The following is a 26,377-nucleotide window of genomic DNA, read 5'->3' on the forward strand; positions in this document are numbered from 1 at the left end:
TAGAATAAATTTTGCCTCACCGAAACCACTAAAAACACTTACACCGCAGCTTTATCAATTAATGTATCATTCTTATACTTAACTAGATTTTACCTTAAAATAGTTTCTTCGTTATATGCTCATAAATGTTGAAACCAATTAATATTACATTATAAAAGTTAAAAAAGTGTTAGTTAAAATTATTTTTCTCTACTGTTTTAACTTCTTCCTCTTCTTCAATGGCGCTGCAGCCTAGATATGTAACCATAATTTCTTCGACTCTTTGCTACTCTCCTTCAACTGTTCACCAGCAGCGACTCCTTTGCATCCTTTACGTCTTCCAATAAACTTCTTCATGGGTATCTATCAAGGATCTTCTTTAATTGTAATTACTTTATATAAATAAATATACTTATACTATACCTCTCGGAGAGATAAAACAGTACTGTGGCAATTTTGGCATCTTTATACGGTAATAAAACGGAGCTGATGTTTTAAATAAACGCATATTGTTTACAACATAATAATGTAGTAAACGTTAGAGCTTTTCCATTACTCAACCACTATTAAGTAAAACAATTGTAATTTGTCATTGTATTCAATGACATATAACATAATATTTTTTCAATACCTACATCTTGTGCTTTATGAGCAACAAATTACCATGTTTACCGTAGATTCATATAAGTCGCCCGCTACTACGTAGGTAAATCTCTACGGATATTTTCATTGTATTAGGCTCATGTGGTCCAACGAGGTATATGAAATTGAACTATAAAAGGACCATTGGTCTACTGATTAAGTTAGCTACGAGACTTTGCATCGCATGTTCATTTGAAGAGAACATCACACTTCTGCTATGGTATCCCACAATAATTTCAGATTCACCCAATTAGTTAATTGCATATCTATTTGATTATAATATGTACAGATATTGCCAAGATAAACCTTGAATACTTCAGTTGATATGATTGAACAGTTTATAATTAAATTCAACTTCAATTTAACATTTTACGTATCTCGCATATCGAGGCAGACGTTTGAATATTTGTATTATAAATATCAAATACATTTAAGACTCCTTATATCTAGAGTGCATTTTTTAGATTTGAAGTAGTAAGGCTTCTTATTTCCTCAAATACTTGTAATATGTGTATGTACTTACATCAAAATTGATGCAGTCTAGCATCCTTTATACTTATAATGAAGAGAGCTTTTAAATTGAGGTAATAAGTAAGCTTTCCTTCTTAACAAAATCTACAGCTTATACAGCTTAATATACTAAGTCAAGCTGTCGCACTTGAGTATCCAATTAAAACGACACCTATATTAAACTAAATCTGGGTCACTTGTTCTATCTACTTTAATTTACATTGTTGGCGTTTGCATTTTTAAAATCTGCCATATCACAAGTGATTATTTTATTAGGTACTACACAATACACAATGTTACACACTCTGTCATAAGTTAACGGGGTTCAAATATTTTATATTGAACAATACCTGACACATCAGACATCAGATTTTACAAAACAAACACATTGTTCTGTACATACTTAGTTTAATTTTGTTTTTATATCAACATGAATGGGGCTGAAGGACTGTAGCCTGATACGGCCTTCGGCCATTATTGTGATGTAGCTGTCGCCATTGTTGCCCGCAAATAATGTAGGGCGGCCCCTGTTACCTACAGTGGACAGTTCGGCCCTGACAGGTGCATAATTCAAATTGATGACCGCACCACATTGGCGTACAGACTTGCAACTGATGATTTTTTCTCGATTATATTTTACTAACTTAATTACTCTCTTAAGACCTTTTGATACCCTTCTTTATGCGTCATCAATTAATTAGTGACTAATTATTGCATTGTTTTTTTTTTTTTTATACAGGCGATATTTTTTTAAAACAAGAAACAAGAAATCCTACGCATTTACGTGGCCCTTTCACAGTAAACATTTGTATAGCATTCTCTTGCCCTTTATATTTCGCTTTTCTACAGTTTTGCATTCCAAACAATTTTATTAAGAACACATATTAATAATTTTATTTAAATGATATATTTTATTAGTAAATGCTTACTCTAATAATTTCGCAACGGTCTATTTTGGATAAACTTGAATTTTCCACCTCCAAATATTATATTATTTCATTCTGTCATTCAAGGCACTTATTATTGTTCCCATACACATTATCTGGTATAATATTGAGTATGGTACCTGAGATAAAAGATTTGGGTGTATTGTATGATACAAAGTTCACTTTCAATCAGCATATTCTTAAAATCAATACTAGATTTAACAAAATTCTTGGGAGGGTTTCAAGATCATTCGGAAATGTCCGAGTACTAGGTACATTATAATGTATATCGTTGGTGTTAATTAAGTATTAAAGAATATGCCAGCATTATTTGTTGTCAGCATAATGAAGTTGAATCGAGTCCACATTTCTTAGATTTCTCTACTTAAGGGCATATGGATTCTTTCTATGCTACAATGCAATTCTTGTCCACCCGAAGCTCTTTTAGAGCATTTCTTTTTACTTATTCGTGGGTTCATTTACAATCCATAGTGCCAAACATTAATTTTCATGTTCCCACCAATATCACTCGTAACTCTGCGGTCTTCATGATACCCCGTCGCAGGACGGATGTGATGTTCCATGATGCTGTTTATCGTGCGATTAACCTATTTAATGACACCATAAAGGTTGAACTATATAATATTCGTGTGTATGTTAAATAGCTTAATTTTTTAATTGCTTTTATCATTTTACTATATAAGAATATACTTTTTCTTCTACTTTATTGTAATATTGGTTGTTATTTCAAATTGTCTCAATCATTTTTATATTTTGTATTCATTGTGTATTATGGTGCATTGGCCAATCCCTGTAATGCCATAATACTATTTTTTCTAAATAAACTAATACTAACTTACCGTGAAAAGTTACACTGAAAATAGTATGACTTTCTTTTCATTAATATCCTATAAAATAGTTATCTTTGTCAGTTTTTGAATGCTGCCTCCGTACGTTATGTCTTGTGCTTTTCCGCTCCAGCGTATTTTATTGTGAAATGCTTCTACAGTGGAATAAATTCATTATACCTATTCATTATCATTAAATACCCACTGCGTTCTTATGGTATATGTCTACTAACATGCGTAATGGATTATCTCGCGACACTGGCCGAATACACGCCTCTTTAGTAATATTTTGTAAAAAACAAACATTCGTTAATTGATAGAAACTCAGCTCGTATCTATGTATCCAGAATGCTTACTTCCTTGTATTTTACAACATATTTCGATTTGTATTGGTCAAAGTTTATTGACCATTATAATTCAATGTAGTCTTTTAGGTTCATCGATTTCATAAAAACTTTTTAAATTTCTATTAAAATGTCGACAGATTCATTTCACAAACTTATCGATAATGCAATTCTCCGCTGCACTGGAGATCTATGATGGTAGAAGTTACTAATTTAAAGAGCTGTTTTTATTACAACATCTTTATTACCTATATTACTTCACCTGACGCTTTTCTTTACCGAAATTATTTTTAAATATTTAAATCTAGTGCCACATTATTAACTAATCGTTACCTACCTACGTGGTGAAGAAATGTGATGGTCGATCGCTTTACTGATTGCTAACTCTATACTTATATTCTATACTATCCATACGACATAACTACGTTTGTCTCCGTTATAACTCAAAAACTACTAAACAAATATTGATTAAAAAGTTTAACAAGATACAGCTTACCGAAAATAGCGCACTGGGTAAAGTGATCAATCAGCAGCGAAGAGTGGTGAGGTATGATGTGGGTAGAGAAGCGCACGTTTATAATCAAACGTAGAAATATCACGAGTAGATAAAGTAGCTCGATAGCAGCGTTGAGGTAGTGAGGTGCGGGTAGAAGGGCGCACGCCTACATCGAAACGTTGTCGAATAGCCTACTTGCATCAATAAGCCCATGCCTTTATTCAATCGTTGAATTGATTTGAAAACTATCATTCTATATAATATATATTTCACGCACACGAAGTAGCGGACTATCGCTACTAATATATTATATTTCTTTTATGGTGCTAACTAACTGTCAATCCATGGTAGAAAAACTCAATAATTTTATAGTACCTACCAGTAGAAAATCGGTCGGAATTTGGTCTAAAAAGAAAGTTAAAACAAAACATCTCATGCGGATATCTGCGGCATATTTACAATTTTTTTTTCATTGCTGTGTTTTAGAATATTTCTGGAATGTAGATTAGATAAAAAATCTTATTTGATTTACCTACTCATTATTTTAAATCTAATATTTGTATACAAACTTGCTTCACTATTTTTTTTAATCGTACACTGTAAACCGCACGATATTTCCCAACCATATTATCGTGTTTGATACAATTATTATTACGCTGTTCCTACTCGTATCTTGTTTCATTGTCGTGATCCACCGCAAGCTGCAGCCGCTGGTTTATGATTCTAATTTTATGTTGCATTCTCTTTCTCTGTGAGCTATAATTATACCTACAAGTGAGATAAAAGACAAACATATTGTTGCAACGTTACGTTGCTTGCAAGTTTTCAGCGAGTATCTAATTTCAGCTATAAACTATATTTTAACTACAATTTTGTCTAAAATTAATCCAAAACATATGGAAAAAGATTTTATAAATACATAGTAGCATTACTAACAATGTGGATGTAAGTGAAAATGATAGTTTATGAGAGGGGTGACATATAGTCTAAGGGTGACATTGTGTATTTAGAATGTAGATTGGAGATGATACATCGAGAGTCACGAGTACAGAACAGATTAATAAATAACAGTAAATATAAATGTGAAAGCTAGAATACGTTTTTAAGTTTATCCCATATTTCTCCATATTCTAAAACTAAATCTTGCTTCCCCCTCACCCAGAAGACAGCCCACTTCCCATAATCCCTAGTCATTGGAATCATGATTCGAGAGACATAGATGGTAATATTTAATTTGTGCTATTAAATCGGCATCCAAAATATATAACTCGCGTTATATTCGAGACAATTTGGTATGTACTTCACAGACATCAAAGAAACTCTTCTCTAGAAGACAACAGTCCAGCGCTCGAAATGGAAAAGTTTACGAACCGGAGCGCATTCTCGAAAATTTTCTGAGGATATTGAGTTTATCCAATTTTATGTGTATTTTATAAACATAAGTGTGCTAGATTTTTCGTTATATCTTTCTATGGCATATCTAGCTCAGACGCTCAAATTATTTTGTCCGTGAGACGGAGCGATAACTTTACAGATTTCACGAACCGGGACGGCGCTCCGGTGTGTTCCGGTCCATTTCGAGCCCTGCAACAGTCTAAATATATTAAAGAGATAGGTTTCGAAAAAAGACTAAGTACTACATACTAGCATTTAAATTAACTGCCGCAAACTTCACACTGATATGTCAAAAACGGCATGCGTACTAATGCATATTCTAGATTTAGCCAAACATATATTTATTAAATGTGCATTAAATTGCTAAGATTTGAGGTTTTATGAATGCTATTATTTCATTAATTATTCCATCAAAATAGTCGCCTTTCAACAGGCGGCAACAAAACATTCACGGTATAACGCATATATGGCTATAGCTACCTTGACAAAACTAACCACGTCAATTTTATTATTTTACACAAATATGCAGGCAAATATACTGAATCAACATTATTTAAATTATTAAGAATCACAAAAGCTATACATAGTATAGTACCTACATACATAATGATGACAAATCAAAACACCTGCTAAAGCTCTGCGCTATAATCAATATGGTTTGTTTTCTCGATCTTTGTTCGCGAGGCAATGAGCTGTGAATTTAATTGGCTTGCAATTGAACTCTGCCACGTGGCCACAATCTTTTCAGTTCCATGTAGTGTCGCGTGTGAAGTGATTCGCGGGTTAATTAAGCCTCAGCGCTATACTTCACTCCACTTGCGTCCTACTTCACTACACTGCACGCTGCTACACGTGCATCTGATTCCAGTGAACCGGGAAATGTAAGTCAAAGATCGGATAATATGAAGGAGACATATCGAGACCTATGACACACGACGTATCAATCGCATCATCAACGAAGTATTCTTGCCGTATCTTTTATTTTACTTCATTGAAACTTTGAATTCGTTACGATGTAATGTTTTCATTGTAATTTTTGTTTTCATGTTTTCATTGCCAATTAAATAAACGATGTTGGTAAGCAGGTATATATGTTACACCGAATGTGCGAAATTAACTATTACATGAAATGCGCAAAATTTTGGCTAATTCGTGTAATAGTCAAGCCTGTTGCCTTATTCATGAATTAGGTAAATTTTCTGCTGAGTACATGAATTCGCCAGGGTATGGAATTCTTGAACTGTCAACATGACAGAAGAAAAAGTAAATTTAATACGGATGGTTTTATTAGTTAATTAATATAATATTATTATTGTTAGGATAGGTTAGGTTAGGTTTTGTAATTCCGAATTAAATTATTCAACTGAATGTCCATTTTGAGGTTAGCTATCAAGTGTCAACAAACTATCACAAACATTCAATCGACCATTGCACGTTTGATACCCAAGCACGAATCAAATCGCGAAAATACTTTTCAATAAAATTCTTCCGTTATCATATTATAGTTCTAGATTTTTTTTGCGCATAGTAAATGGATATGAACGTCATTGTGGGACGACATTTGACACATTTGTTTAGTTTGATTAGTTGCAAAAAACACCACCGGAGCGCGATCATCTATTTTGACCATAGATAATATATGTACATTTTGACCAATGCATGAGCATTTGATACATTTAGTTTAGTTGCAAAAAATACCACCGTAGCGCTACTATCTAATTTGTCCAATACATGAACTAGGCAGAAAAATTACTGCCGAATTCACGCACTCTTCAGATATTTTGTCTAATCTAAAAAGGCAACGGGCTTGCATTTTTCATGATTTAGGCAAAATTTTGCCCATTTCATGTAATATTCAATTTCGCACATTCGGCGTAACATATATACGTACGTAAATGTGGAGTACGTACTTCCCATATTTGCTCATCGTGGCTTGAATCACCTATTAAAATTAACCACTACTGTGACTACGTGCCCATTTTACAGTTTGCAATAAGTTTCTATGAATTTTCAATCCCTCTATTATTAATTTTAACCCGCATATGAACATTGTCCGAACCTCATTATGTAAACAAATAGGACACAATACGAGGGTGGGTCAATAATTCCTTAGAAAAAAGCATTAAAACAGGTTTTTTTTTGTATTTTTTTTTTATTTCTCAACATAATTTCCTTGGAGCTCAATACACTTGGTTAGACGTTTCTCAATTTTTTTTAAGCCGTCAGAAAAATAAGTTTTCGGAAGGTCCTCAAAATAAGCATTTGTCCGATCGATGACTTCTTCATTTGAAAAAAAACGTTGTCCACTTAGCCATTTTTTTAAGTTTGGGAAAAGGAAAATGTCACTGGGGGCTAAATCTGGCGAATACGGTGGGTGGTCGACCAATTCGAACTTCAATTCTTCAATTTTAGCCATTGATCGTAAACATGTGTGAACACGGGCATTGTCCTGATGAAAGAGGATTTTTTTCCTGTTTAAATGAGGCCGTTTTTCTTCAATTTTATTTTTTAGCTGGTCCAATACAGATGCATAATAATCCCCTGTTATTGTTTTTCCTTTTTCCAAATAGTCAACGAAAATAATTTCACGTGCATCCCAAAATACAGTAGCCATAACCTTACCAGCTGATTTTACGGTTTTCGCCTTCTTTGGACATGGTTTGCCTTCGCAATCCACTGCTTTGACTGTTCTTTCGTCTCGGGAGTATAGTGGTGTATCCATGTTTCATCTACAGTCACAAAGCGACGAAAAAATTAATCCGGATTGCGTTGCATGAGCGACAACAGGGCTTTAGAGGCCACCACCCTACTGCGTTTATTGTCGACTGTGAGCAAACGCGGCACCCATCTTGCAGAAATATTTTTCATGCCCAATTTGTCATGTAAAATAGAAATGACGCTACCTTTTGAGATCCCTGTAACCTCAATTATCTCACTCAACTTTAATCTTCGGTCACTTAACACCATATCGTGGATTTTATTGATCATTTCTGGTGTAGTCACCTCTACAGGACGTCCTGAGCGTGGTTCATCCTTTGTTGATACGACCACGTTTAAATTCATTTAACCAGTTATAAATAGTTGCAAGTGAAGGAGCAGATATGCCGTGAACTAAATCCAACTCATTTTTTATTTCCTTTGCTGTTAACCCTTTTATATTAAAATGTTTAATAACAACTCTAAACTCAATTTTCTCCATTTTCCATTTTTCCATTTTCCACAAGCAAATTTTTTTTTTAAATGTACGAGAAACACACAACAACCCGACCAATCTGATTGAAACTTCGCAGCATACTGAATCGGTAGTGCCGCTGCATGAAAACAAACCGCTTGCAGTACTAGTCGCGCCACCTGTCGGCTTTTCTAAGGACTTATTGACCCACCCTCGTATGATATATTTTGTAGGTATGAGTTTTGTTTGATTGTTGTGTAAGATACGCATTGCCCCCACAAGGGGGGAGGGGGCTGACAGGGCTTTAGCCTGAGGGCCCGGGCTAAGGAGGGGCCCGGCGTGGCGAGTTGACCAGATAAGTGAGATAAACACATCACAAATATGCTTTAATAGCAAAAAAAAGTCGTCTGCGGCGCTATTTTCATTCTATAATGTTATTATTTTAAATTATGTAGTTGCACGATATAATTTTTAATTGTGTATCGATACTCGACTACTCCATAATTCAAATGGATGTATTAAAATATACAAAAACACTAAATACACACATTAATTTTACTGCGTACACTATTTAGAAAACACTACTGTAGAGCGTCACACTGCCTTTATCCTTAGCGATGGGTAGGGAGAGAAGATCCTAGCCTAGGGGCCCACTTCAGGATGTGGGGCCCATGAAGATAGGGCATTGTTTCTTTTCGTCACTTTGTTTTATTTCGAGATTTTCGACATATTTAAACGTCGGGGCACTCTACACTTTACGTTATCTACCTGTTCTATTCTTTAGTGCCTGAATCGGTGGCCGGCAACGCGACATCCTTAGGAGATATTTGTTGCGCCCCCACTGGACCCGGAAATCTCGACATCAAATTACCAAATTATGTACAAACGGGTCTTCTTAATGTTTCATCATAATATTATCTTTAAAAAACCCGTAAGTTCGTATAAAAAGTCATATTTTTTTACCTTTTCTCATAAATTATCTTCTTCGTCATTGTATTTAGTATTAATTGTTAACGTTTAAAAAATATGTTCATGTAATATTTTTTTAATTGTCACCAACTGAAAAGCTGAAATATCGACAATTACAAGAAATCCCTAAAATTAAAGCAAAATGCAGTAATTCATTCACTATTAAAGTCTGTGCATACATTATTACCTATATTAAATTGGGTAGGTAAAGACTTACTTAAAACTGAAGGTAATATTTATTTATTTTAAAATACAAACAATAAAAAAGAATCTAATATATAAAAATTAATATTTGTGTGTTTGTGTGTTTGTTTGTTCGTATTGAATGCGCAGCCATACCGTTCATCCGATTGCGATAAAACTTTGTAAACTTATTGCTTGCACTATACGCGAAGAGTATAGGCTATACTAATATATAAAAATGAATGTCTGTCTGTCTGTATGTCTGTCTGTCTGTGTGTCTGTCCCGTATGCGTTCCTATACCATTCATCCGATTGCAATGAAACTTTGGTGAGTTGTCGTGCGCATGCCCACAAAGATTTCTGAATTAGAAAATCATCTTCTACTTCTATTCGTATGCGTTCCTATACCATTCATCCGATTGCAATGACATTTTGATCAAGTGTTGTGCCCTTGCACGCAAAGGTTTCCGAATTAGTACAATCATCTTTTTCTTCTTCTATTTGTATGCGTTCTTATGCCATTAATCCGATTGTGATGAAATTTTGACCAGTTGTTGTGCGCACGCCCGCAAAGGTTTCTGAATTAGTACAACCATCTTTTCTTCTTCTATTTGTATGCGTTCTTATGCCATTCATCCGATTATGATGAAATTTTGACCAGTTGTTGTGCGCACGCCCGCGAAGGTTTTTGAATTAGTACAACCATCTTCTTCTTCTTCTATTCGTATGCGTTCCTATACCATTAATCCGATTGCAATGAAACTTTGGTGAGTTGTCATGCGCATGCCCACAAAGACTTCTGAATTAGAAAATCATCTTCTTCTACTATTCGTATGCGTTCCTATACCATTCATCCGATTGCGATGAAACTTTTGTCAGTTGTTGTGCGCACACCTGCGAAGGTGAAGGAAAATTATATAAAATACAAAGTTTGTTGTTTGTTTGTTCCATCTAATTTTGTTTTTTTTTTTTTACTACATATTAATAACATTAATAACGTTTTCATATTTTGGATTCGATTTTACTTTAGTGTTCTTATGTTTGACCTTTACTCCTATTAGAATTATTTTCATATTGCCATATTGTATTACACAGATATTTTAATATTAAAAAAATAATTCATCATCAGCCTGAATCTATCCACTGCTGGATGAAGGCCTCTTCAAGTTGCTTCCACTTCTCTCGGTCCTGTGCATTGCGTTGCCACGTACTTCCGCAGAACTTTATCATTTCATCGATCCAGCGGCCTCTAGGTCTACCTTGTGGACGTTTTGTACTTCTTGGATACCACTGGATGACTAGATTTGTCCAACGATTGTCTCTTCTTCGAGCTATGTGTCCAGCCCATCTCCATTTAAGGCTTTTAATAAACTTTATTACATCGCAAACCCTTGTCTGCTTCCTTATCCACTCATTCCTCTTTTTGTCCTTTCGCGTTATGCCCAGCATGCACCTCTCCATACCACGTTGTGCTACTCTAAGTTTCTGGATCTCTCTTTTACTTAGGGCCCATGTTTCACACGCATATGTCATCACGGGAAGCACACACTGGTTGAACACTTTGCGCTTTAGGCACAGTGGAAGGTCACTTTTGAAGACATTATTCAGGCGGCCAAAAGCACTCCAGCCTAGCTTTACTCTGCGAACAATTTCATCAAATATACATCCATCTATAGATACTTGTTGTCCCAGATAGATGTAGCTTTTCACCTGTTCGAGCTGAGTGCCATTGATGAGGATCTCTTTTTGGCCTGCAAAGCAGTTGAACATGACTTTCGTCTTTGTTACATTTATTTTCAAACCTACTTTGTTGCTTACTTCAGCGAGTTCCTGCATTCTGCTTTGGAGGTCTTCTGAGTCTTGCGAGAAAATTACTATGTCATCGGCAAAGCGCAGATGACTCAGGTATTCTCCATTTATGGGGATCCCTTTGTCATTCCAGTCAAGTTGCCTGAATAAGTCTTCAAGGGTAGCTGTAAATAGTTTAGGTGAGATTGTATCACCTTGTCGGACTCCTTTGCTGATAGGAAATCTGCGCGATGGTTTATGGAGATTTACAGATGCTGTTGCGCTACTGTATATATTATTGAAAATATTTATATAGCGTCCAGGGATTCCTTGTTTTCTGAGTGCGTCGAGTATTGAACATTTCTTTATCGAATCAAACGCCTTCTCATAGTCTATAAAACCCATGCATAGTGGCAGTTTGTATTCCTGGTACCGCTCTATGATTTCTCTGACGACTTGGATATGGTCCATAGTGCTGTATCCTCCTCTAAATCCGGCTTGTTCTCTCGGTTGGTTCTCGTCTAGTACATTTTGCAGACGGTTTGAGAGAATTTTTGTGAACGTCTTGTAGAGAATAGGGAGTAGACTTATTGGACGATAATTTGCTAGGTCTTCTCTGTCACCTTTTTTGTGAATAATGACAATGCTGGCATTTTTCCATACCTCTGGGACATCCTCTTTGCATATGCAGGCTGTGAACAATTGTGCAAGTACTTCATTTGCATCCTTTCCTGCTTTTTTGAGGATATCTATCGTTAAACCGTCTTCCCCGGGGGCTTTCCCACTTTTCATGTAATTTAAAGCATGGGTTACTTCCCAGGATGTAATTTCGGGAGTATGGTCTTCCGAATTTCCATTTCTCTGAAGATCTAAGTCTATAGTCGTATTGTCAGTGTCATCACTGTAGAGATCGCTGTAGAACTCTTCAACTCGGCTTAACAAGTGTTCCCAATTTCTGACGATAGAACCATCTTTTGCTTTTAGTGCTGTGATTTGACGTTTTCCTATCGACAAGCATTGCTTGTTTTTGTTTAGACTTCTGCCTGCTTTCACAATTGCTTGTATGAGGTTTACATTGAATTTACGAAGGTCTTCTCTAATCTTCCTTCGGAGGGTTTTGCAAAGTGATGAAAACTCCATATCGTTTTGTGCCTGTCTATCGCTCTTGGTTTTCCTTCTCTGCTCCATAAGATTCAATGTTGCCTTCGAAAGCTTGGTGGAAAGTGTAACTTCTGAGTTTTTTACGCCTATTTTTTCTGCACATTGTAGAATAATATTCGTTATATCCTCCGCGTTGGATAGGGAAACGGTTTCGTTCTCATCTAAGAAAGCCGATAGTGCATTTTTGAGTTCATTTTGGAATTCAGTATTGTTCTGCAGGTATACGCGAGCATTTGACTTCTTCTGCAGTTTGGATCTTTCTGATTTGACGTTCAATCTTATCTTACATCTCACCATCCGGTGATCACTGCCGGTGTTAAACTGATTGATCACTTTACAGTTTAAAAATGTATATTTTCTGTCAGTGAGGATGTAATCGATTTCGCTGGTCCTTCCTGTCGGGCTTCTCCACGTCCATTTACGTGTAGGTTTATGTTGAAAAAAGGAATTCATGATGTGAAGATTGTTGGTTTCAGCAAACTCCACAAGCATGTCCCCTCTACCATCCCTTGAGCCATGTCCGAAATGTCCGACCGCTACGTCATCTCTTTGGTATGATCCAATACGTGCATTGAAATCTCCCATTATGATGTTGAAGTGGCATTTACTTTTATTTTTCAAGGATGTTATTTCCTCGTAAAACTCTTCCACTTTTTCATCAGGATAACTCTGTGTCGGAGCATATACTTGCAAAATCTGAATGCGGTACCTAGCATTGATTTTAAGTATCACGCTTGCGACCCTGTCAGAAATGCAGTTGAACTCGACTATGCGGTCCCTCCAGGCTTTGTTGACAACATTACCTTTTATTATTTTTCAAATATCTAAGATAAATATAACCACGAAGCGACCCTGTGCGAAGCCGGGTACTTCAGCTAGTACTCTATAAAAATGATTCAATAAATCCATGGTCTTGAAGTTTTATTAATAAAAATCAATGTGAAATGGATCACATTTTTTTTATGTCTAGTGGAGACACGAAATTGGATCATACCCAAGAGTTCGGGGCAATCGAAGATTGGAGTTTCCAACATAAGCAAAGGAGTTAACTGTGTATCGCCTTATTTTTAGCGCGGATTACTTTTAGAGTGAAATCAAAATAGACAAACATTTGTTCATATTCAGATATGACATGTTGATAGTACCTAAACCATTCTTGCACATTGTTAGGGTTTCTATTGGATTATAAACGTAACGTCAAGACTGGAAACGCAATTGGAAAACTTATCTACTTTCCTATATCGACCTTAGCGACCTTAGCCCCGTCTAAATATGAAGTGCATCAATTTATTATAATAGTATATATGTGTTTGATATTTATAAAATATGAACCCTTAAGAAATCATAAATTAATATAGGTGTCATTTTTTAAACCAATGTGATTGATGATAAAAAAACCTCGCAGTTTTGCTGAAAAAAATATTTTTTCTCCTTGATATAATATGCCTCAAATATGGATCCTTTCTTCTCATTCTTGAGTGTACTTTGGTAAAGGGTGTTGAACTTTATTAGGACGCTAAGCGCTGCCTGGAAATTGTTTCGCCTGTTTTGAATGGAAGCGTTTTTCCGGGGTCACTGCGGCTCTTGGCGTATGGTAATAACCACATTATCCGTGTTTCTGCTCCATCGAATTCTCCTATCACGCGCTTAACTTAACTCTTGCATGTCTCGTGGGTTTATTATCGGAATTTATTATATTTTTTTATTCATATCAGAAGTGTTTTAACGTTCAGCTTTGCAAGTATAATCGTGTCCAGTAATGATTATTGACTTGTTATACATTAAGTTTCGAGGATTCGTGACTACAATCGTACCGTGCAAAATAATAAAACGTTATATTCTTAATATTAAGGTGTAGGTATTAATTTATTTCGATAACTTATAATGTTATAATGGTATCAAGAAGTCAATATAATATTCAAAATTTACGCGAATCAAAGTAAATTGATTTCATGCAAACTCGGCTGTAGAAAATAAAAATTTTAACGTAATTTGACCTCAGTATGTATTTTTCTCATAAACGAGTACCTACACACATTAACATATTGCGAATATATAATGTTTTAAGCCCTATAGAATTTAAAATTGTATAAAAATAACTTTTAATCAAAAAAACTATTCGAAAGATAAATACGTGGCATTAACATTCGAAAATGATTTCGGGCATGTGGCCACCGCGGCTGTTCTTGACGAAACCTCGTTCTGCACGTCCAATTTTGGGCAACAAATCGATGGTTGCATGGCTGTTGCAACCACATTTCGTTCGGATCAATTTCATCGATATTTAATATATCTATACCTACCTATATATATTGACCATGGTCCGGTAATGATCTGATTTTTGAAGAAATAAATAATACTGATGATACCACCAGCATGTAAACTGCATTTAATGGTGAACTTTTATGGATGGTATTGGAGTCTGTATGGTGTCTTCTGAATTGGTCTCACTCCATATGCGGTAATTTTGATTATTAACAAACCTGTTAAGACGGTAAAATAGCGTCTATACGTTGCGCGAATCAACAACTGAATAATTTAACAATTTGAAAATTCAAAGTAAATTAGGGTAATTTGTTTGCGTTGTTAAAGCGTAACTATATTCATGATGATTTGCCAGACTATACTGATCATAAATGTGAAAAAGTGAGCGCCGTATCACAGCTCGATTTAACAGTTAACCCTTTCGTAAGTTGTATCTAAGCAGAAACACCCATTATTAATTAGGTACTTGATTATTACATTCTATGATGCTCCAGAATGCCTCCCGCTATATGGCGCGCAGTACACTTTCGTGAGTGAGGGTCTGCCATGGTGACAGAATCCGTGCCGCTGTACTACAAGGATGCGGAATTTCACAATCTCTTCACGATTACATCTGTCATCAAGGATTACAAACTCGAGTATTTGTAACGCAATCATACCGATACACCCCTAAGATTCGGCTGAGATATAGTTTCTCCAACCTCAATTATCAACGTCATAATACCCAATGCCCTTGAAAATGGTGTTACTACTTTTCGACTAAAAAACTGAATTTGTGAAATATATTACAACATTAAAATGGGATGTAAATTCTTATAAATCATCGTATTGTGCATATTAATAAACACATAATATTTTAAATAACCGATATTTCAAGGGTTAAAAATCATTTTCTTTCGATCACCGCTGACTGTTCCATTCGAGAGCGTCGGATAGGATAAGACGCGGTGTGGGTGTTGACTCTATGAACTGCGTTCTGCGGCCAATATCACCGTAAGACTGCGCTCTTAGAATTTATTATTTCTTCGTGCATTTCGCGAAAATAACTTTCTTATTTTGTCCCCTTTCGTTGCAAATGTTTACTACTTTATTTTCCAATGCCACCCTGCGATTATTTATTACCACATAGATTTGTTGATATTGCTAGGGTTCTCGGTAGGTATACTATTCTAGAAATAAAACTATTACAACCCGTCAATATTTTGTAGTTTACGTAGGTACTCAACTTAATCTTTTCCGGCGCCAAGATTTCAATCGCCCAGTTGCCTTCACGTCCCGATAGCCGTCACATTCAATATAAGTAATCAGGCTTTCTATCCAACGTTACATTGTCACAGGCCACAGCGTAACCTTTTAACTTTGTAATTGACCAAGTCACACTAAAACGCTTAACTACCTAATAATCAATAATGTAAAAGAACTTTACCGTCCTCCGTATTTTTGTATTGTAGCAAATAATCAGAGTTAATGTTGTATATAAAACACTACTAAATAAATCGCCAAATCTTACCAATGACGTTTCGGGTGTAATATTCTACTTGACTATCTTAGCGATACTGAAGCATGTCGTGTTTATAGTCGCTATCGTACTTTGTAGGGTACTCGTATCTGAGGCAGTGGAGACAGTTTTTTGTGTTTGAACCAGAGCAAGGGCGCAATTGGTTTGGTAAACAGCTGCAACCATTACCTCTGACTGTTTCGCTTTGGATCTAATTTGATTTCAGAGATTTTCTCCTATACTTTTTCATTGAATACCTACATACTATTCAAAAGTTGAATGTTATGCTATGATTCTTATGACATAACAAACTATATATTTTATAATATTATCTCCAATACTTCCTTCAAATTGAACTCAAAGAACATTCTGTATAATTTTTTGTATCACAATACGTACATTGTTTCCCATTTTTTCTACCACGTCAGATTGCCTTACGGTTGGTCAGGTTTTCCTAACTCAAATCAGGTAATACATTACCAGAGAGAAACCTTTGAAGTTGGAATGGATCTGTCGACTTTGACATGGGGTCGGCATTCACCACTTTTCAAATTCAATCACCCGACCGCGGGCTTTTTCAGCTCTAAAAATAAACCGTACATAATATTGCTTTTAATTTGTTCCGAGACTACCGAAAGTTGCGAAATGTTTCCTTTTTATGATATTCAATTTTCAGCTCTACTTTATTAATATGTATGGTTCTATCAATACATTATCAAAATGTATTATTAATTATCTCAAGTGTACAATTCTCACGGCCCACACGTTCAGACACTATTTTAGAATATTCACAACTATCCTTATTTGGTATGTACATTATTATATTTTAGTCGTTGTTTAATGACATCCATCACCTACGCCGTGCCGCGATGGCACACGACCGATCAAATCATGAAACATATTTGTAATTAATTCGATCGTCCTATTTTTGCATTTAGGTATCTACCCGAAATGTAGCTAAGTTTAACATCAATACGGTGCGAAAACTCGGCGATAGAATATAACAATGGGCTAGTTTATGCACAGATTTATTTTTATTATGTTTTAAGAAAATTGAATTAAAATTATTGTACAATATCTATCCACTAACCTCTCGATAACTAAAGAACATTCATTGAATTTATTTCTACCACGATACTAATATTTGCATTGTGGTTAAGAACTTTAGGTACTGTATTAATATTCATTAGTTCTTCCTAATAAACTTTTTGGTGATAGTTTTCCTTGATATTCAGCAGTATCTTTATATAGTAATATTATTCAACAATATTTTTTATAATTTTAATAATACAATAGTAAGAGAGGCGCAACGTGGCGTGGGAGGACCACAAACGAAACCAAGCTATCAGAACAAGGTTATACAGAGGAAACAAGGGACACTACATAGCCACGGGGGCACCCTAATACCCGCTGCACAAACGAACCCATGAACTAAAAACCGAATAGACAGCGAAGGCCTTCATCAATCAGTGTATTGACCCGGCTGACAATAAAAAATACAATACGAATGTTCAAATTTAAACCCTTTGTGAATTGTCTTATTTTTCACGTAACTGTTTTTTTTTATTATCCAATCCTTCCCTCCGCTTTACTACCCTCGTAAATCCTACAGTTTCCGATCGGTATTAAATAGCCGTTAGCACAAATTATCTCCGAGAGGAGCCCCGTTTTTTCAGTTGAATATTGATGCATTGGCGTGGTTCTTTTTGCGTTTTATTACAAATCGATCGTTTTTTTGTGACTGAACTTAAATCTCGTTAATCGCAAATCGAAAATATTATTTTCATGCTAAAAATATTTTCTGGGTGCATCTTTAAACGGCAAATATTCGGGGTCGATGCACCGCTATCATTCATTGTCTATATATTATTTAGATTTGGCGATAAAATGGATCGAACGTATTTGTCATTGTTGAGCGTAAAATTAATGTTGTTACGCTATTCATGAAAACACGATATGAATTATGATTCACGTAAAATATTATCTATGATGTATTTTTATTTGTAGTGCTTTCAACACGATCTTGTTTGCAAACGCAAATAATACGTGCTATAATTGTACTTTCGCCTCATAACATACTTATTTTGGGAAATCATTATTATCCGAGTGCGTTTCATAATATAAATTCATATATATATAAAAGTATAATATAGATTATGTTTACAGTTTTCTCATATGTTACGTAGAATGGTAGGTACAAATATAGATAATGCAAACTTATCTATCGCGCAATTAATTCAAAATTTCAATATATTTTAACGATTTTTGCTTTTATTAGTAAAGATCGGCGTTTTACTTATTGCGTTTATTGATAGAAAAAAAATGCTTCACGTAATAGTCTGTAGTAGTTATTCCCAAAGTGGCGATATAATATTCTGCTTGTATAAGAACATACATCGCATTTTAAATATTTGTTTTTATGTATAATTTTCTAGACTATAATAGACTTTATGAGGGGGCTTTCAAGTATAAATGCTGTAAAATAGAGTGATAGTCCGAAAAACCATGAGATACTCTTCTTTATAATGATGACACGTATTACATTACTCACACTCTCGAAAGAGTTATATTTATTATAAATAGTAAAATATCTGTGATGACTGGATAGTGGATACATTTTATACCGGTGAATTTATATTCATGGAATACATATTTATGCACTTACGATACCGGTTCATATAATATTTTACTGCTGGTCGTTTCATTGTTATCGTTATACTGACATTTTTTTTTATCTGAACATTTGATATCCGGTCCATATAATAATTTCGTACCAATATAGTAAAACTTAAACGTATTTAACGAGTATAATAAATACTATCACTCCGAATTTATTGCCAATTCATGATAACAGAATAGGTACAACATTAAAATTGGAAGATTTGGTAATTTCATTTTCATGTCCATTACTATGAGTATAATGACTGATTAATGATTTACTTTATGACACAACAATAAAGGATTGATGACCCTAGGTCCTAGGACAATATTACTGACATTCATAAAACAACACACTTATCTTTTGACGGAAATTTAATTACTATAATTAGATCGAAAATTTTTAATTGGGGGAAGTTTAAATTTTAACAACGTGTTGTCTTTCACACGTACAATAAATAAATAGCACATTAAATTTTTTATACCATGAATTAGTATTATTTAATATTTTATTATTTAAAAAGATTTTTATGAATGAATCTTTTATCAATATACATCTTATAAATTATTCGTTTCAATATTCACTTTACATTATTTATTGAAATATATTTGGTTATATAGTAATAGGCCTACCATGATAATAATACATTATTTTCTAAGGTTTTTTTGTGGTTTTACCGAGGCTTTGACTGCAACTCGCTATCATATCGCCTCTTCTCTTCTAGAACGGGATCCGTCGGTCAGGTCCTCACTCCTATTCTGTTAAATAACTTTACAATTTTGCCTAGCTCTTTCGTCTTACCCACCGTCAGGACACCCTTCAATTCCTAATATATCTGTGATCCCAAATCTGACAAGAATTAGGCATTTTACTATTCAAAAAATGGGCAAGATTATCACATTTGAAGGTAATTCTAAAGATACTAATTATAAGCTATGTCTTTGACCATTCAAGTGTGATAAACTTCCTACGAATAATGTTGCTTTATAATAATTATTGACCTAAGAATAAGGTAGTGTTTTTTTTTAAATACGCCATTTCTTTTGGCATTCCCCAGTGGTTAAGCTACAACATACGGCCGTAGCCATAAATTGACAAACTAAAACTGTACCGTTTAAAAAAAAATCGGTTAGGTACATGTTCAAACACGCGCGTTAACATGATCTTACTCCCTACTTCAGTTTCAGTTTGTCAATTTATGGCTACGGCCGTATGTTGTACCTTAACCACTGGGGAAAGGGGAGCGAGAGGTTTAAAAGAATACTATTTTATGTAATAAAAATACTTTATGTAGTCATCAAATGTTTAAAATAAATATAAAGGATAATAAGGCTTAAAAATTATATAAATTGATTATCTACAACGTTTAAGGAATGTCCAGGATCATGCTTTGAATATACAATAAAAGCTCCATTGTGACCAACGCTGAGCACGTCCGCCCTTAAGCTTAGAGACTTTTTTTTTAAATTTCGACCTATATAAACTACTACCCACGTATCCTGTGATATTTTCAACATAGTAGAATAATAATTGTCTTACGCAGAATTACAAAACCATTATAATCTATCTCGCAAACGCTATTTTAATTAAAAATTAAAAACAGAGAACTTTAAGTAGGTACGACATTATATGAAATTGATTATATTTCTCATATTAGATATATCTTGCGTAAAATCACATGTATCACCCTCATCACGTATTATCATTATCCACCAGTACTAAATGCTTCGTTTTTGTTTCTTTCACAGGTGCTTTAGTCATGGGACTCGGCTCCTTAGTTTTTATGGTGCCCCACTTCATCGCGGAGTCAAATTCAGGGATCTCATCTTCAAACTCTTCATCAGACAACATCTGCCGAGGAGTTTCTATAAGGGAGCAGGACATGGGGCTTGGGAGACTGAGTTCAGGCCTCAGTTCGCCTCCATTAGCTCCGCATAACAACCTCAGGGGGGATAACTGTATTCAGGTACGTGTTCATCTTTATACAATATATTATATTATATTTTGATTTATAAACTTTAAAAATTCATCGTGTTGGGCTAATCTGACCATTGTCACTGAACCGGATTTATCTGCGTTTCATTATAAGATGTCACCTCGTTTAAAAGCATGCTCTCATTATAAATGATAATATGTATGTGTATATAATTTCTACACAGAGTTCGCCGAGTACCTTCGGTCCGGTTCTTGTCTTTGTGGTCGCGCAAGTCCTGCTGGGCTGTGGTGGAAGCCCTCTCTTCACTCTTGGCACCACTTACATCGACGACCACGTCAAACCAGAGAGTGCCAGCATGTATATAGGTAAGTCATATTTCAACTCTGTCGTGATAGTCAAAGGAACAAAGATATGTGAAATTACGATCCCTTAGACTGCCAATATTAGTCAGTTGACGCCCAGTCGTACATTGAAAATCGTCCCAACTGGGATATGGGCATAAATCAAAATCAGGCGCAATGTTGCAACTATGTTCCGTGCGCACATTCGTGGATATGCCGAGACAGTGACGTATGAAAAAGCAGCTTCTGCACATGCGCCGATGTGATATCTCGGTATTATACGTGCACCCCATGTCCAGTGAAATCTGTTGCTTGCGGCACGACACCAGCTGTTTTTTTTTTCAAACTAAAATGTCATATTTGAGATGTGTGCGGGTTCAATTTAAGTTACATGTGTCTCCTCTCTAACACCTAATTTAACAATAGTTTCGTTCAAAGTTCGATTCTACCACATCAAATAACGCGTTGTTATTATCATTCACCATCCATTGAGACCATGCTTAGCTTCTTTCAATCATTTGGACCGTGGTTATGTCCAGTAGAACATTTTGTAAACACGGTTATAATATTCTATGGTTTGATATAACTTCGGATTCTTCATTTCTAAGACAGTCATTTTCATGTGACTGTTCAGCAGATATTATTAACGGCCCACGTGCTCGTCGTAGGTCGAAATTGAGTTTTTATTGTATTTTCAAACCATGATCCTGGACACTCCTTAAACGTTGTATATAATCTATTTATATAATTTTGAAGCCTTATTATAAACACGCGCGTCAATATCATTTTACTCCCTAATTCAATTATAGTTTGTCAATTTATGGCTACGGCCGTATGTTGTAGCTTAACCACTGGGGAATGACAAAAGAAATGGCGTATTTCAAAAAAACACTACCTTATTCTTAGGTCAATAATTATTATAAAGCAATCATTATTCATAAGATGTTTATCACACTTGAATGGTCAAAGACATAGCTTATAATAAGTATGTTTAGAATCATCTTCAAATGTGTTAATCTTGCCGATTTTTTGAATAATAAAATGCCTAATTCTTGTCAAATTTGGGATCACAGAGATTATCAATATAATTTTTTATCGTGAATATTTTACAAAAATTATCTCGTAATAAATTATACTGATGGTTTTATAAATGCGTTTAAAAATTAATAAATGTAAAAAATCTTAACACCACTGTACAGTTATGTACCGAAATATGACTATATTCTAAAACATTAGAGCGAGAGGTTTAAAAGAATACTATTTTATGTAACAAAAATACTTTGTGCAGTCATCAAATGTTTAAAATAACTATAAAGGATAATAAGGCTTCAAAATTATATAAATAGATTATCTACAACGTTTAAGGAGTGTCCAGGATCATGGTTTGAAAATACAATAAAAACTCAAACCTTCGACGAGCATGTCCCCCCTTAACAGCGTAAATATAAGATAATAATTACCGATTGGATTTTTCTGATGTTGTATGTTTCTAGGATTGTTACAAATAATCTACTTATATGAAATGGCTCATAGACCAGGATTTTCTTTGATAAATTACCCACTAGATTTTAAAGTACATTTATTTAACCATTTCCACTTTGGTACTTACACTTGACAAATATTGTTTGTTGATAAATATTAAATGTGTTTTATATGGCGAATGTAGGTACTTATTTATATTGTAAATCATCCCTACGTGCAACATTAACTATCAGTAGTATGTTAATATTATATTTTCTCATCTGTATAAAACATAAAAAAATATCGTAACGCATCCCAGAAGTGATGAAGCTATTTTGTGGGGAACGCTACAAGATAACAAAAATAATGGAATACAATAAGAAGTGTCTCGTTTGTGGTATGAGGTGGAAAGTTAAATGTACCTTCGCCACTTTCTTGCGGGTGTTTTTCAAACGCGATTGAACGAACCTCATCATTGAATGGAAAATTGCCGCTTAGAACTTTTCAAATGGTAACTGCCGCCTCCTAACGTGTTTCTGATGCTAACCGTTTTCATACTTTTATTAAAATAGCATGTGTACTTTTTAGTCTCAACGTTTTACACATTCAATTAGCGTACCACCTTCGTACGTTTACCGTCCCTATAAACAACATCATAAAGTAGTATTTGAATGTGGTCCTCTGTACGTCACAATTAGTACTAAATTTTGACACCAGTTAACCGACATTTTGTCATATTTGTTTAAATCTCGTTTGAAATAATGAATATACTACATCAATGTTTGAAACATATAAAATGAATAGGTAATATCGGCTGAGGGTACTTAATAAAATTTATATTTATTTATCCATTCGAGTCGTGTCATTCATTGATGAGTTTTCATAGTACCCGAAGCTGCGGAAAAGTGAAACCCAATTAAAGGCCTAAATGAATTAGAATTTATTGAAATAAGAAATATGAGTACTACCTGTTAAGGAAAATTGTTGAAAAAACGCTTGAATGGAATAGATGTCGAACTCACATCATTTACTGTTCGGATGGGTTCTCTTATTCATTAAGCTTGATACGTCAGTCATGCAAATTATTGCTAATACCAACGTTATCTGAGGTATTTAAATTCATCCAAAGAAAACCTATCAACTTTGTATTTTAACTTAAGATAGTACTATTACTGATAGCATTTATAGCTGGCTTCATGGGATATATCCAAAAAAAATACAATTCGAAAGAAAATTGGTCTATTTTTTTAGAATTTTTTGTAATTATTATATTTTTGGGGTTTTTACATTACGCATTTTCATCAATAGGTAGGTACATGATATTATTGAAACGATACAATATACAAACTCATCACAAATCACAACACGAGTACATCATAATATATGTTATTAAGTTTCCGTGGAGTACCTACGATTTCCAATCGGGTAGATGGGGGCAATATGTACCCAGTGCACCCGGAAATAAGCCTTGAGTCGCGTGCTTGGACACATTCAAAGCAAGAGCCACACTGCGGGCGGGCAAATAATCTTTTATGACATATTGCTTTACTTTATCGTTTATTAAATAAAATGGAACAAGAACGTAATTAAATTTTTACTATTTGTAATATTAACCCGTCTTGGCATTTATTCGATAAGAAAATACAAAACTTAATATTTGAAATCCGCCAGTTAGCTTTCCTGAATAAAGCATATTTTTTCATCGTTAAAATTTCATTATTTACGGTATTTTACAGTATTTACGGTAGGAATGAGAGGGCAGCGGTGTTATTGGTTATTATTTAGTAAATTTTTGTCGAATTTTGTGGTCAGCTTTTAGTTAAAAGGGTATAAGTCGTCAATAAATGCCAAGCTGTCGTTAATAGATGAGAAATACATACTATGTACTTAAATTAAATATACCTAATTAAAAAACTTGATGGCATTTTGTCTTCATATATATTAAAGTGCTTTGATGTGATGTTGCTACTTTCGACATATTATATAGTTATATCGAAACATCACAGATTTATTACCTTTTATACGTTCAAGTACAATGATATCGATCTGTCTTGTACAGATAGAAGGCAAATCATCATTAACAGAAAATTTATAAATTCTACTGCCAGTTTTTTATAGCAAAAAACACCCACTCATGTCGGTCCACCTTTAGATTTCATAAATTATATTTTGCCCAGTACTTACTTAACGTAATTTTAGTGCTAACGGGTATTTATTGTATTCTATACTACTTATGTTTAGCACCGTGTGTGAAATCCATTGAACCTTTCGGTTCTGGTGCCACTTAATTATGTAGTTTTAAAAATGCTTTAAACCTTGAGTTTTTGTGACGGTATGCAGCGGTAATTTTTAAAGATAACTTTTTGATAGCGTGAATGCAAAATTGAATTGCTAAATCACTTACCGGCACCGTTATTCAGAAAGAGCTCTTCAAACAGCTCATTTTATACATTTGACACGTTCCGTGTGAAGTAATACCAGGAACTGGGAAATATGAACATTTTTCTATTTCGCTAAATCGTTCAGTTTTCAGGTCGTGGTTCTTTTGTATCGAGTATGCAGCATGGCAACAGTTCGCCCCGTTTTCCCTTCGCCCTCCGCTGGTCCTTTCGTGAAATAAAGTTTCCGCGTTGCATGTTGCATGTCTCGCGACTCACAGCTGATGTCCTAAACTAACCTACCCTGCCGCCACTGGCTTGCCACTCACACCACTCCGCACTATGTCCTACTTTTTGATCGAATGCATTTCCATTTCGTTCTTTGGTTGTCTGTCGGGTGACCAGTCAAGAGTTAATTTATATTACTCCAAATATAAAATGTTCACTTTCTTTATGTTATATCTATACATACTTCAATATAGGTGCAAATTAAGTAAACTAATATTAACATTTACCTATAATTTTATTTTACAACAGTATAACATAATTTTAAATGAAATACTAACCTCCTAAATGACAATTGCAATAAGTGTTTTCCACGAATTATGTTGGTTTAGTCTGTTTAGTGAATGGTTATTTTAGTTGTCATACGATTTGTCCTTGTTTAAGTAACTATGTACATATTTAATTCATTACACTACAAAAGGATATTTGTCAAATATCTACTCTGAAGAATATTTTAATAGTTTTTATAAAACTGTTATAGAGTATAGGTTATTTTTCAGTGTTGCCAGATATTTTTAAAAAAAAATCAACGCTTTCACAATATGATGCAAATTAGTTTAGTGGCCTTCAAAGCGTGATATTGTTATATCATATAATGTCGGTATCAATATCAAATATCGGTACCAAGGTCTAGGTACTGTAAACATAGTAACACTGGGCCGCTGATTTGACAGCTCGTTTCATTAATGGCAAGAAATTATTTTGAAAAATATAAATTATCATATTACAAAAATTTTAATTAAACAAAGGAAACATAATATAACGTACAAACCATTACGCATTCGTTGTCCTTAGCATAATTTTTTTTTAATGTTTTTACGTCGGTACCTAGTGTAATAATAATGTGTCTTTTTTAGTTTATAAAAGAAATACTATAACACATTCGATAAATGATCGTTGTCAAAAATATTTTATATACTAATACCGCCTTACATAGTCCAACAAGCACTCCAAAACCAAGTGCAAGTACTTCACCTTCGATACAGTAAATATGATTACTACTTGTTAATTTATGTAGTGTATTATAAGTTGATACTTAATTTACCGTCATATTATAATAAGCACTGCCACTTAGTACCATCCTGTTTTTTTAGACAACGACAGAGGTAGGTACTGGATATTTACGGTCACCCTACGTTCA

At 34.4% G+C, this 26,377-nt stretch overlaps 1 protein-coding gene across 2 annotated transcripts in view; it reads left to right on the forward strand.

Moving 5' to 3' along the window:
* Positions 1-26,377, forward strand: part of Oatp30B (Organic anion transporting polypeptide 30B) — a 184,333-nt gene that overhangs the window by 125,323 nt on the left and 32,633 nt on the right. For both annotated transcript variants that reach the window (XM_085946622.1, XM_085946623.1), the window contains 2 exons: positions 20,584-20,801; positions 20,995-21,136. In XM_085946622.1, the coding sequence (XP_085802748.1) occupies positions 20,584-20,801; positions 20,995-21,136 (360 nt within the window). The remainder of the gene's footprint in view (positions 1-20,583; positions 20,802-20,994; positions 21,137-26,377) is intronic.

Source organism: Rhyacophila brunnea, unplaced genomic scaffold (genome assembly GCF_057557595.1).
Source record: "Rhyacophila brunnea isolate RB1 unplaced genomic scaffold, BYU_Rbru_1.0 scaffold_2, whole genome shotgun sequence".
Lineage (NCBI taxonomy): Eukaryota > Metazoa > Arthropoda > Insecta > Trichoptera > Rhyacophilidae > Rhyacophila > Rhyacophila brunnea.